Genomic DNA, 14,909 nt, shown 5'->3' on the forward strand with positions numbered 1-14,909 from the left:
TCTGAATGGTGCAGCCAAATGTAAATCTTTGGTTCAGTTAAAACTAAAACCAAGACTATCTTATGCAAATGATGCCACTCTATTTGCATTACTTTCATCCCTTCAAGGTAGATGCTCTGGTTGCTGAATCTTTTGACATAGTACTGTAGTAAAAATCTAAAAGTTAACTCAGGTAAGACATATTCGCACATCACTGTCGGAGATAATCAACTTGCAATTGCAATTTCCTCCCTTTATGTCAATGCTTTGTATTTTAATAAACTTACTGTACCATAATAAACTAAATAATGTGCTTTAAAATAACATCCGAGTAAGTTTTACAGTAACTTTACACAGAAAGCAAACAGTGTACGAAGTCAATATGAGTAAGCACTGAATGACATCTTGAGAACAATGGGAGGAGCACAACACCCACTTGAAAGGGGACTTTTCACCCTATAAGGCACAGGCAGTCCCTTCTTAATGGCAAGGGTCCCAATAACTGAAAATTGTCGTAAACCAGAATATCACAATAATATGACAATAAAGGCATTTATGATGCCATAAGTGCAAATAAACCACTTAACAGCGCCAATGACTGTTTATTGGCACCGATAAACCGCTTACCGGTTCCGAAATGCCATTAACTGAGGGTAAACGGGGACTGCCTGTAGAAGCATAATTTCTTTTTGTACTAAATGAATATGCCATCACAAAGAAGCATAAGGCTACATAACACAATAATTTATCCACTGTATGAAAACCAATACGTACACAGAAGTTGTACACCAAGATAAGACCTCTAGAACAGACATAGGAAATGATGACTTGGGGGATATAAAAAACACCTACAAGGAACAATTATCATCATCAAATAGTTTAACCAGACCACTGAGGTAAACTCTTGACTTAACCTATGAGGGACATACTTTCTCCTTTAGCTCAACATAAATAAAAGGGAGAAGTTACCCTACAGCAAATAAAAATTATACACAAGAGATATGGGCAACGTTTATGATTAAAACAAGAGCAATATTTCAAACATAGATCATTAGAATCAATAAAATTTCAGTACCTGGGATAGAAAAATATGAAACTTATTTGAATGACTTCTGAACAACAAACTCAAAACGACTAGTGTCAAAAAAGGCTGGGAACAAAAAGAGGATGATACACTATCATCAAACAGAAGAGCTGTAGAGAAAAGCAGAGAGGAAAATATATATGAATAATGAACTTTACTAAATTATTCTAACCTATTTGGGTGTGCTTTCACAATCACAGACAGCTGATGAAGACAAACGGAACCTGAGACTAAGTAGTGAAGTCATGTGTGATGTGTGGTGAATTGAAAAATGAGCTTTTATATGCAAATACTTATCAGATAAAGGTAATTATCAATAAAAAAATAATTTACCCTGATCATAAATCAGTATTAGCTTTCCCAAAATAGATGGATTAAAGGTCATTGATCAAGAAGAGAAAAAGTAAAAGTGAAAAAAAAGAGTACTGGAAGGAGACAGCTGTTGCAACTGTCACCCATGACAATCGAAAACTTGAATTAAGAACAACAAATTAGTTTGCAGAAGCATGCATACGAATATGCATAAAATATACTTGTGTTAAAAACTATTGAATGGATAACTGTAATAGCCACAATGTCCTCTTCAACTTCTCGATTTCTTTGCACTTTTTTTTTATTGGCTTGTCACTACAAAGCCTTAAGATCCAATTGCAAGATATAAGAAAAAATTATGGCATCCGGAAGCAGGAAACGAACCCGGATCCCATAATCACAATGTCACATTGCCGACCTGACCACGAGAAGGATAAAAGTCTATTGCCTCCATACATACATACATACACCCTGTCGTTTTCAGATATGCCTAAGCGTGATAAAAAATTACATCATCAATTTCACCATAGTCCAACAGATAGGATAACCATAACATAAAACAACGTTCCTATTACATACTATTATATACATGATATAAAACAACGTTCCTATTATATACATATTTAATGTTTCTTAATAAAATCCTCCTTTGCACATGCCTTTATCTAACATGTGGTGAAATGAATCATCTAACGTTCCACTTTCTACTGGAAGGAAAACCAAAATAGATTTCTCGTTTTTTGAGTGAACTAACTGGTGCTGGAAGTCAGGGGATCTAACCCTGATAGTCTGTCACTCTGCTCCAATAAAAACTAAATATTTAGTTACATGGAAAAAGTCTAAAGGTTAAGTGCTGGTTTGTTAACTTGAAAAAAATATTTATGTTGTTTTCAAATTAATTTGATTCAATACAAACACAATTATCTACTTCATATGATAAGAAAATAGAGATGATACTGCTTAGTCTACTTAGAATGGCTGGTACCACACAGCTAAATAAAAACACAAGGATCTTTGTGTGCCAGGCACCTGGTACTACAAAAACTTCAGATATTGAAGTTAAACTGGCATGCCAAAAGTAACATAATTCAAAATAGTACCCAGTTTTGGCAACAACAGCATTTAACAACATTACAAAGGATGGTGTGCAAATAATACATGATTATAAAGTGTGAGAAGATGTAAAAGATACTGATAAAGTGGCATATTTAAATCACAGAACTCAAGCATATGAACGGGTAACTTTTCCAAAACTGAGCAGATCACTCATTTTTTCATTACATAAATATCCTCAAGCCAATTACTTCCATTTTAATAAACTTTATCACATATTTAGGAGATTAATACATGTAAACACTTTTATATCTGTAAAAGAAACCATAGTGTGACATTTACTAGAAGAATTGAAAAAAATATATTGAACTTCACTGTTGCTACCAGGAAAACCAAAGAGGAAACTCATTAGATGACGTACAATTCCTTGTAAAAACAACAGGTAAGAAAGGAAAAATGACTTGTCACTAGCAAAACCTTCCTCACACAAATTGATATATAAAAAAGAATATGAGTAGACACAAACACATTAATCCAATAAAGTTTTACTTTTATTAACTTTCATTTTTTCATGTAACCTTGGAGCTAGGCTTTAATTTTTGCGTTTTTAGTTGTGCTTGTATTTCATGAGTGAGTTGTGGCATGATCATAATTCCTTCAATTTTATCATTATCTCTAGAAGGTGTACAACTTTCATGCCCCGTACAATATGTCTACTCTATGAATGAATCAGTGTATTCACAACTCAAATTATCTAGGTTTCTTACTTAGAAAAAATCTTCATCAAAGAAGCTATGCTTTGTTGAAATCAATGAGGAATCTGGGACTACAATAACCAAAAAAAGAAAAGTCAAGACCTTGTTAACTCTCAAGTGATACTCAAGATGGTTAAAGATTTGTTTTTACCCATTTTACCAAAAACATCAATACACAATTTTATTTGCTCTTTTTAAAACTCATAACATCTTCCATGCAAAACAGAGACAATAATTTACACTGAAAATTAATGTTGTTATAATACATTGCAATTCCAGACAATTTCAGGGAATGAGTCCTAAATCTAAAAGGCTACAACCACATGTTAATTGAAGTTATATTACAGTTAAGTTATCTTGACATAACAGTTATAACCCTTCAAGATGTGAGTCTTCAGAAGCCTGTAATTATTTGCAAAGTAATCAGCTGGAACTTGTTTATGGTGACAAAGAAATCCCGTCCCTTAACATTGACAAACCACCAACACCCAACCACCACCACCACCATTTACAACACTACCATCACCACTCTAACAACACCATCACTATTTCATGAACAATATTAAAGAGGGACACTAAAATCAATCTTCAATAGAAAAAGGTAAAGCAAAAGCCAATCATTTATTGTTAAATGATCAAAATACATCAGATAAAAATGCACTGTTACAGCACAAACTATTTTTTCACCATAAACACAGCAGAAGCTATGGGCAACCAAACACAATGAGCAAGTTCGATCATAGATTAGAGTTGGCATTTAGCGATTAGCTCTAATACTAAGGCACATTAACCAAAAGCCAAATTTCATCTCATCCTACACTCCTAAATAACTTATACTATATATACAGCAGACTAAACAGTTTTCTAACCACTTCACAGCCCATTCCACATTCTGACTTAGAAAAGCTGAATAAGACAACCAAAATTTATGCTAAGGGTATTTTACTTTCCTATAAAAAAACAAAACCAAAAATGACAGTACCTTATACTCAAAACATGAGACAGCAATGTAAAGCACGTCAAGCAACTGATGTAACCTATTGTAAGGCAGATCAGAGAGGGTATGACGGAAATTAACATCATCCACATTCTTCATGACCCAGAGTAGACACATCAGCAGGTTCCTTGTAGTAGACGAACCTAAAGGACACTTTCGTTGCTGCTGCTGTAAAGTGAGAAGAAAATTACTGACACATCAACTATACGAAAAAGAAAATCTTCCACTTTCAAAATTGGAATAATTTTGTCATGAGCAAAGTCAAAAATAAAAACGATTAAGCATCACTTACAACAGAAAGAGGGTGAATAAAATTCATCTGGAAATAATAATGATCAGGTTTTCCTGCAAATGAGGTGTAACTAGCAAAAGTGAAGAAAACAAACTACTAAGCACGTAAGTAAAGAGGAGGGGAGCGAGATGGACACTTACGTTCTCCATCTCCTCTTCTGTTGTCTGCATGCAAAGTGCAAGTGCAATTGACTGTTAATGTGTGCAATTATGTTAGGTTTGTAAAAGAGACTTCTCTCCCACAAAGGAATCAAATCACATTATTTTTGTTACAGTATGTACTCCGCTGCCATGGTCTTGGCAAAAGATACTGTATACATATTCTATCTTAGATGTCCCAAACTCCTTTATAGTACAGGTTAAAATGATTTAAAAGAAATGTGACCAAGTGTGACCATTTTCCCAGTGTACACTCAGATGAAGTAATACTTCCCTATAGCAAGTAAATACCACAGATGGAAATGCTAGTTCACAACTACTATTTTACTAACATACTCATCAACTTCTTACCAAAGCTATCTGTTCAGCATGCAATGGGGAAATGTGCAACTTTATAATTTCAGTAAAAAGGAATATCTTGCAGATCATACTTTATCATCTCCAATATTAGCATCATTAAGTATTCTTCAGATACACCTTTTTTTTATTTAATAAACTAAAACCAAAACACCTTATTTAATACATTTCTAAGGACAAACACTTTAATACAGTATGTAGTAATAATGATACCCACCATCTACAAATTTAAAACAGAAGAAAAAACTGGCGAACTTTAAAAAAAAAAATCAAAATAACACAAGTCTGAAAATGAAAACTTGAATAATGATCTCTCTCCTTAATCATTTCCATCATGCCCAAGGTAGTTTACCTTTGCATTTACTATTAACACTAGTAAACAGATTAAAGTAATCAGCAATACAGGTCAACCATCACTAACCCAGTATCACTGGGAGCTGCATGGTGCCAGTTTAGTGATTTTCCAGGATTACAGAGTTTTTGATTTAGAAACCACTTAACCACAGTTAATCACCTCATCCTACCTTTAAAATACTCTGTACATCAAGTTAGTTAATTTAGAAAAAAACATTTAATTTAAATCAGGTGAAATTTTAATGACACACAAGCAAAATAAACAGTACAGGTAGGCGTGTTATGACTGGGTTAAGTTCTTGCATGCATGTTGGAAGTCAAATTTTGACATAAATCATTTACATTCAGTCTATTGGTATACATAGGCTACCCCATAGCCTAACCACTTTTACCTACAGCCACCCATGGTTTTATAATGAGTATCTTTTCATACAGTAACTTTCTTACCATTCTTTACCATTATTATCATTATATTAATTTGTTCTACCAAGAATTCAGTAAATTGGTCTTTCTACATTGTTCAGTTCCCTTATCATGAATTTTACTTAGCATAAATGGCGTCATTCACATTGAGCTGTAGACTACAATCTTAGTGTGAAGTTTTTACGAAATGTATTAAAAAGGTATTATTAATCTTCAGTTTTATTGTAATCACTGGTTTCCAATTTCACCTTGTAATATCAAGGAAACCTTGTATATGTAACTAACTCTGTGTTTACATCTAAATATAAAATTTTGTCAAGTATGCCGTCCTATGCAAAGACACACTGTGTACCTTTTTTTTTAGTTTTAACTGGGTATCATACTTACATATTCACAGTACACACAGGAGAATATTTTATCATTAAGTATGTACTGTTATATTTCATATCATTAATTATTTTTTCCATCCATCTTTATGTTTTGTAGCTTGCCCCATATTTACAGCAATGTTTCATATGCTTTGATGCTATTCCAGTGGTAACTGCTCCCGAAATAAAATCAGTTTGACCTTATTTCAGTTGATTACAACGAATATCGCACCATAGTAATCTGCACACTGTTGGAAAGTACTTTACTATTACTGATCCTGGTTTGCGGTAAACTAAATTCCATCTCGTCATAATGTTAAAAAACCTTTTTACAATGTTTGTGTATCACTTGTGGAGCACATGCATCTGATGCTTATGTTTTTCCATTTACACTGACTTTTTTTAAAGTTCATTCTAAGAATAGTTATTAACTCAAAAGTTTTTACATGGGAAATATTATATTCTTGCATTTTCTTTATTTTCTGAATTTGTCCAAACTATTGACAAACTTTCTGTCTGCCTCTCCTGTCACCCGAAACATTATGCATACTGAATCTTCTTTTGAACCATCCAGTATTTGTGATGAATTCTTGTTGATCGGCATTATCTGCACATTCCTTACATATGTATCTGAAACAGACTTCTAGCCTTTGCCTGGATGGTAATATGGCTTAATGGTGGATGTCTTTTAATCTGGTCTTCTATCCATTCATTAATAATATCCACATGATGAATTGGCCCTTGACTTTGCTTTGTAATTACAGTAAAGTTCACTGAAGCAAAACCTTGTCACAGCTTCACGTAAGTGTTAAAAGTGGAAGTTCTTGGGTCACGTGCTATTATGCTTATTCTTTTTCCTCCTTCATACTGAGTACTCACGTTCAGTTTTAATTCCAAGTTTATATCCTTTCTTACCTTTTTGTCTGGCAAAATAAAGAGCTATTGTTCTTGGGATTGATGTTAGCAAGAGACAGTGTTGACAAGGAAATGAAGGCAGAAGTGTGCATGTACATGCATGTTAGGTGGGACACAAACCATCAAACATATTTGATGGTACACTGGTACAGACTGCAGCTGGAGCCCAATTAAATGGTAGTATATGTTGGAGATCTGTGGCACAAACATTTTCAATGGATGACTATCAAACTTAGTTCATTCTTCCAACCTAGCTATACATTCTTTGTTTATTGTATGAACATATGCCATACTGGATATAAATGCTTGATAGTGTGTGGGCTGCTTTACATGCACTGCTAAGACTACTACTCATACAAGCTGCCTGCTGCACGATGTTTCATATATTTTTATAAAAAAATTTCATATTTTTCTCATTTTCATATATTTCTCTGTTACTGCCGTAAACACAGGACTAAAACTGAGCAGGTTATAATTACAACTTGGAATGGCTTACCCGTGTTTGCAAGGAACACCAACTGTTTATGCAGCAAGTACCAGCGCCAACAAACAATAATGGCAGGTTGGTGTGGTGAACCACGAAATTTGACATTGCACTAACCAAATTTAGCTCTGGATTAGTGATGGGACAGGATTAGCAATTGCTGGATTGGTGACAGAACCAGATAAGTGATTGCTGGATTAGTGATGGTCAACCTGTACAAGGAAGCAACTAACAAAAGACTTATAGCTAATAAAATAACTTTCATTACTCTGAAAATTATGATAAAAACTAAAAACAAAATTACAGTGGCCACTTAAAAAAGAATATGAAATGGTTCTAATTTACAATGATTATTTCCAATCCACTAAGAAAACTGCTGTACATTATCCTCATCCTTATTTAAAAAACTGCATACACAATAAAAACCTGAGTGAACATTGGACAACCACAGCATGAGAAATATTCTTCATGAGGAAAGCAGATCAGAACTTCATTCTCAAGACAAAAATGGTTTTACTGATGACATCTGATAACAAAAATTACAACTTTCCTAAGACAATTTGTATTTTTCACAGCTACAAACTTGAGGTTTTAACAATAGGATAATTTATAGCGCCTAGCTGGATCTGGTTAAAAAGCAGATGAAAGCAAGGAATCTTGTGATATCTGGCAATGCATGCATAGATCGGGTGAAGAGTGGACAAGGAACACTCACCTACGCTACTGCGTCAGTCTTTCCCAACTCAGGATGTCTTAACAAATAGAGGGGCAGCTAGAGGTGAGCAATATAATGTTAAGACCTCAGGTTTGTAGCTATGAAAAATACAAATTGTCTTTGAAAATTTGTCATTTGTTCATACGCGAACAAACCTGCAGTCTTAACAATAGGATAGACTCATACTTGGAGGGAGGTACAAGACATCCTAAACCGGCTGGGGGCCTACCCACCAGTCCAGCTTCCAGAAGAGATGACTTCTGGAGAGTGACTGAAGCCCGTTGAGAAGCTAGATAAATTGATATCTAACCACTCAGACCCTGAGTGACGTACAATGATATATGGGAGAATCAAACAAAATGGAGGGAAGGCATACACCTCCAGGTTGTCCCAGGGATGTTGGAATGCGTCCTCTGCCAATGCTAAAGGATCTGGGACCACTGAACAGAATATCTCCAGCTTCCTGTTGAAGAGAGTCACAAAAAGGTCCAGCATGGGTCTCCCCAAAACCTGGAAGAGCTTGGAAGAGCTTGTCTGCTACCACTTGATGAAGGGACCACTCTGTGCCTAGGATCTGATCCCGACAACTGAGTTTGTCTGCGACCACATTCTATTTGCCGGAATATACCTGGCTGAGAGCTCTACCAAATTGCTGGCTGCCCACTGGTGAACCTCGATGGTCAAGGCATGAAGTTGACGAGAAACCAGGCCTCCCTGTTTGTTCACATAGGCTACCACCGTGGTGTTCTCCAACATGAGAACGACAGAATGACATTCTACCTTCTCCCGAAACTCCTTTAGACCCAGGAAGGCTGCCTTCAACTCCAAGACGTTGATATGTTGCTGCTTGTCCTCCAAACTCCAAACGCCTGAAGCGAGGAGGCTGCCTAAATGAGGCCCCCAACCTGCGAGGGAGGCGTCTGAGAACAGAAGGAAGTCCGGTGGAAGAGAATGAAGAGGGACACCCTATGAAAGATTCCGGTCGTCCAACCACCAACGAAGGTCTGCTCTCACTTCTAGAGACAGACGAACCTTTAACAGGGGTGAGTTGCCCACCGGAGACCAGAATTCTACCAGTCTCCATTGCAGAGACCGAAGATGACGACACCCATGAGGGACCATCTTGAACCGTGTCTTCCTGATGAAGTGATTCAAGGTGGATAAGTCGATCACAGGTCTCCATCCTCCCGACACCTTGGGCACCAAGAAGATGTGACTGTAAAACCCCAGACACGGACGCACACCACTTTCTCTATTGCATCCTTGTCCAGCATCTTCTGCACTTCCTCCCAAAGAGCCAAGAACTTCAGAGAATCTGGAGGATATGGCTTCCTGAGCTGTGGCTTGTCCGATACAGGAGGAGAGAAGTCTCTGCCCCATAACTCTGCCACTTGGCCCAATGGCCCGCTAGGCAAGCCCCATCCGTGGCGAAGGAGAGGGAGAGACGCCTAACCTACCGACGGCCCCCATTACCTCTGCCCCTTGGGACCCTTCTTGGCTTAAAGGAATGAGAGCGAAAGGGACATTGGTCCTCTGACCTAGGCTAAGTCGAACGGGAAGGCCCTGCCGATATCGAACTCCTCGACAGCCTACCAGGCAACGATCTTCTTAACTGCTGCTGGATAGGGGGAGGAGGAGGAGCCGGACGTCTCCGAGGACGAGACTCCAACTTAGACACGGTCTGGTGCACCAGTCTGTCTTTGGTAAAAGCCCAGCGCCGGTCTATCACATTTTCGAGCTCAGTCCAAGGGAACAAAAATTGGGACTCCAACAGATCTCCTTTTCTCAATGCCAGCAAGGACTCTGTGTCAACTGACCTCTCCATCCTAGATAAAGCCGCGTCTCTCCTAATCAGAAGAGGGTTAGCCCATAAACTAACACTGAGGTGAGCCATATATGAAAACGCCTTGCCTGACTGTAACAGACCGACAAGCGAGGATGCACTCACCAACCCTTCCGGGGACCAGAAGCTATCTTGGCAATACCCACAGACCAGAAGTCCAGCCAAGAAACCATCTGCAACATGGAGGCTGCCATAGATTCCAACACTGAGGCATCTTGTGGAGACAAGGAAGGAGCCACCGACATCAACTGTTCCAAAGTCAATCCCGCTTCAGGCAAATGACCTTTGAATTAAGAAGGTGTGACATAAAAAATGCAGAGTTCGTAGCATAGTACTTCCTATGTCTCATGAGAGGAGGGGGTGGTAGCTTGGCAGAGCCCCTAGAGCGAAGCGAACCAAAACAGAGGCGTTAACCTTGCAAAAGACCGACTGGATGTGCTCCGACAAAGGAAGTTGAAGAGATGATTTGGGGTCCCGAGTAGCTCCCACCAAGGCTTCCAAGCAAGAAGGAGTGTAAGATGACCGAGCCTGAGTACTACTTTCCAAATTGTTGAATCCACGAATGAGATCGACAACTTCCAAAAAGGAAGACAAAAACTCTTGCGTGTCTCCCTCCTCCTGCTCCGGCAACAGAGACCAACGACGAGAAGGATGTGTAGGCTCCTCTAAGGCACCTTCCTCATTCAAATTAACGGAAGGATCAGCAGCCAAACAGCCCAAAACACCAACTAACCTGTCTGGGCTGGGTCCACGCGCTGGCTCCCGAGACGAACCTTCTACAACACTAGGAACATCACTACGCACTCCTCCAACAGATGACTCATTAACATGTCCATGAATGGTCACGGGTGTGGCAGACGTACGAACGTGAGTTGAAGAGGAATCCCGAACACTCAAGATCGTAAGAGAATCCCCAGATTCGAACTCTTGGAAGCACCAGTGAGAGAGGCAGGCAAACACTCCTGCTGCACCAACTTTGCGCTCACCACCTTCAACCTCTTGACAGGTGCCTTGAGATCCTTACGGCGACAAATAGGCCCTGGAGAAGTAGGAGCACTTGCATCATGTGCACGGACGGGAGGTTGCAACACGCTCGTGAGTCGATACAGAGGACAAAGCAGCCACTGCAAATTGCACAAGAGGAGGCACACTAACACTCTCCGAAACACCAACAGCGAAGAAAGAGCAAAGTCCTTAGCTTTCCAATGCTTGATACGCCAACATGGTGTAGAGGGGGAAGAGGGAGAGGAAGACAGCACTGGTTTCTTAAGCGATCTCTTTGGAGGACGCGGGGACAATGCAACACGTTTCCTTCCAGTCCTTCCAGCCGACAAGGCAGCCAACTTATCATCCAAAACAGAGCCCAACCTCTTAAACACCGCCTGGCATATAACCTCAGACTTATCTGCAAGAGAAGGCTCCAATGACATGGAAGGGAGATGTAGCGAACTGGACGGCACAGATGATGTCACAGCTGAGAGAGGCAGTGCAGAGGAGATGACAGGGAGTGACATCACAAGTGGAGATGATGTCACGGCTTCCCCTCGGTCTGAAGGGGAAGCAGACACCACTGGCGGAGGAATACACAACGACTGATCCCATGACATCATCAACAGGGGTGATGCCACGGCTTCCCTTCGACTCGAAGAAGAGGCAACAGTCACTGGCGGAGAAATACAAGATGGCGCCAGCCTGAGGAGGGGGTAGTAAGCCTCCATAAAGTGCGCTAGCAACCTCTCCAAGGACGGGGGACCCCCCTAGCCGGAGCGTCTTCCAAATCGCCGCCATCTTGGACACCTCCAACTCTGTAATAAATGAAAATGATGAAAAAGCCTCCCCCTTCCCGGGAATCAAATTAACTCATGAAGAAGAAGGGGCGACATTACAAAAATCAGCCTGGGGGCCTCCCGATACTTCCAGCAATGAATCAGTGGAAGAAAAGGAAGGAGACACAGGAACAACGCTACTATGGGGGTTGAATACTGCAGGAGACGAACCATCTGAAAGAGGCGAAAAACCTTCCCATGAAGGAAGAGTTGAAACCCTCCGATGCTCTCTCTGGCTATAAAACAACTTCCACTGCTTTTTAAGCCATGCCCGGCATTCCGTGCAAGGATTCATTATAGTACAAAAATTAGAACAGCACCTGCTACACGTGATGTGGGGATCAGTCGCCCCTGAAGCCAAAAAATGAGAACACGGAAACCTGGAATTCCGGGGCACACACATTGACAAGGCGGCCGAGAAGGAGCAGAAGAAGCCATAATATCAACCTCACACACACACACACACACACAAATACTAAACATGAGCAAAACATGCAATGAATCGGGTAAAGGCCAAGAGAGGGTGACTACAACTCTCACCCAGGCGGTTAAAGAAAAGACTGATGCGGTAGCGTAGGTGAGTGGTCCTTGACCACTCTTCACCCAATCTACGCATGCGCTGCCAGATATCACAAGATTCCTTGCTTTCATTTGCTTTTTAACCGGATCCAGCTAGGCGCTAGAAATTATCCTATTATTAAGACCGAAGGTTTGTTCGCATGTGAAGAAAACAGTATTCTTATTTACGAAAATGTGAAAAAAACACAAGTAAAATTATTGAAATTTGTGTTAACCTCACATATCCCCAAATCATTTCTGAAGGTGTCAAGGTAGTGACCAAGTGGTCAGTTCAAGAGTTTGGTTAGTCACTAGTCCACTTCAAAACTAAGAGATGTAGATGTGTACTACTGGTAAAATGAACACTCATTTCAGATAACAAATATTTTCAGGTCATCCAGCATCCACTTTCTTTCCTTTCATCTTCCCTCCTGGGTGATCAACAATATACAGAGGGGCCTCAACAATCGCAGGGCTTGGGGGCCACAACCACCTGCGTTAAGCAAATATCTGTGTTATCACACCCCTCAAAAAACCCTAGGCTATACCCACCCCAACTGCTTACTTCAATAGCTAAAACACCAAAGATGTCCTACCTATAAAAACTCATACGCTAACTGCCTACTTTAATACTAACCTAAACACCTAATATACCTTAACTATGATATGGGTACTCACTATTGATTAGTCCAGGCTATCCTATGTACCTTGAAGATACACACATGTACTTACTGCAACTTAAAAGTTTAAAACTATCAATGGCTGCTCCTATTAGTAGTAATAGAAGAAATTGTCCTTGAAATGGCTCCCTTGCATATTTTATGTCTCATTTGTTTGTGTTGTGTTTAAAGTTATATGTCTCTATAATATAAATCTTTTATAAATGTTTTCCTATCTTTAATATCCCCTTCATCAGATCTGCAAACAAAAGTATATTAGCTAACAATGCTTCTTTATTTTCATGATTTGGCTGCTGCACAGAAATAAAAGTACATATATCTATTTCATAAATAAACACATTTATGATAAAAAACAGGATTTACTGTAATGATTACAGCACCCAACTGTAATATTTTTGCAGTGATAAGAAACCTTGATAGTGATAAAATATTCTCTTGTATACTGTTATAATATGTGTGGTAATCACTGAGTCAACTATAGAAGTTGTATTGAAGCACAGTTTAGTAAATCACAGGAAGAATAAATAGTATATGGCAACACATATGTACACCAGAGAGAGAGAGAGAGAGAGAGAGAGAGAGAGAGAGAGAGAGAGAGAGAGAGAGAGAGAGAGAGAGAGAGAGAGAGAGAGAGAGAGAGAGAGAGAGAGGGGGGGGTTGTGATTTTGTGGTATTTTAATTCAGCATTTTATCGATATTTTGCTATTTACATTCATATTAGTACTATTTGAAAATTAGTAAATCATTTTTATCATAAAAATGTATTTAGTCATGAACATAAGATGAAAATACAGTAATTAGTGAATCTTGCTCTAAGAAAAAATTCGTGATTTCGTTAATTTTCTGGGATATACTAGTACTATTTGGGCTCCACAAAAAAAGTAAGTAAAGTAATTAGTGAATCTTGCTCTAAGAAAAAATTCGCGATTTCGTTAATTTTCTGGGATATAGTACTATTTGGGCTCCACAAAAAAGTAAGTAAAGTGATTTATGATGGTATTTAGAGCATATGTATGTAAAATATGTGGGTAGTTTGTAGAATGGTGTAACCATTATCACACTGTGCAAAAATATGACATACGTACGAATGACACTTTAGGTTTGGTGAAATCTTGGCGATCATACACATTTTTTCGTGAATGAATATACATTTATGATAAAAAAAATTAGTTACTGAACTGATTACAGTACCATACTGAAATATTAATGTAATCACATCAAAATCACAATTTGTTGTAAATTGTATTTTTCCTAACTACTATACAAACCTGAGCTCCTTTAACAATAGGAATGTACTTCCGGCGTAGCTGGAATTACGGCCGTTGAATCTTGAACAAGGTGGTTAGGCAGTAACTACCGTGAGCCTGCCCGGATGTAAACACTCCACTTTGCCTTTCGGCCCAGGTTCAGATTGAGGGGTGGCATGAGGTGGGCATATCTGTTAAAGGACCTCAGGTTTGTATAGTTAGGAAAAATACAATTTATGACAAATTGTGATTTGTCCGACACGTAATACAAACCCTCGGTCCTTTAACAATAGGAAGACTCACTGATTGGTGGGAGGAATCTGAGTGAGCCTCTAGAACTGACTGGAGTTCTGCGCACCTAGGCTACTCCTACCGCTGCCTCTGACAACTTGATCAGAGTATAGGAGCTGCATGATCAAGAGTCAGACTTCTGGGCCTTTTCCAAATGAGTGAGGGATCATGACTCATCCGAAAAGGGCTGTGAAGAATATTGGTGTCGGAGACATTAC

General features: G+C 39.0%; 1 protein-coding gene across 1 annotated transcript in view; it reads right to left on the minus strand.

Moving 5' to 3' along the window:
* The window catches only part of LOC135219591 (dedicator of cytokinesis protein 7-like), a 492,066-nt gene that overhangs the window by 228,752 nt on the left and 248,405 nt on the right, over window positions 1-14,909 (minus strand). The window contains 1 exon segment of the mRNA XM_064256479.1: window positions 4,166-4,348. Coding sequence (XP_064112549.1) covers window positions 4,166-4,348 — 183 coding nt within the window.

This window comes from Macrobrachium nipponense, chromosome 1 (genome assembly GCF_015104395.2).
Source record: "Macrobrachium nipponense isolate FS-2020 chromosome 1, ASM1510439v2, whole genome shotgun sequence".
In the NCBI taxonomy this organism is placed as follows: domain Eukaryota; kingdom Metazoa; phylum Arthropoda; class Malacostraca; order Decapoda; family Palaemonidae; genus Macrobrachium; species Macrobrachium nipponense.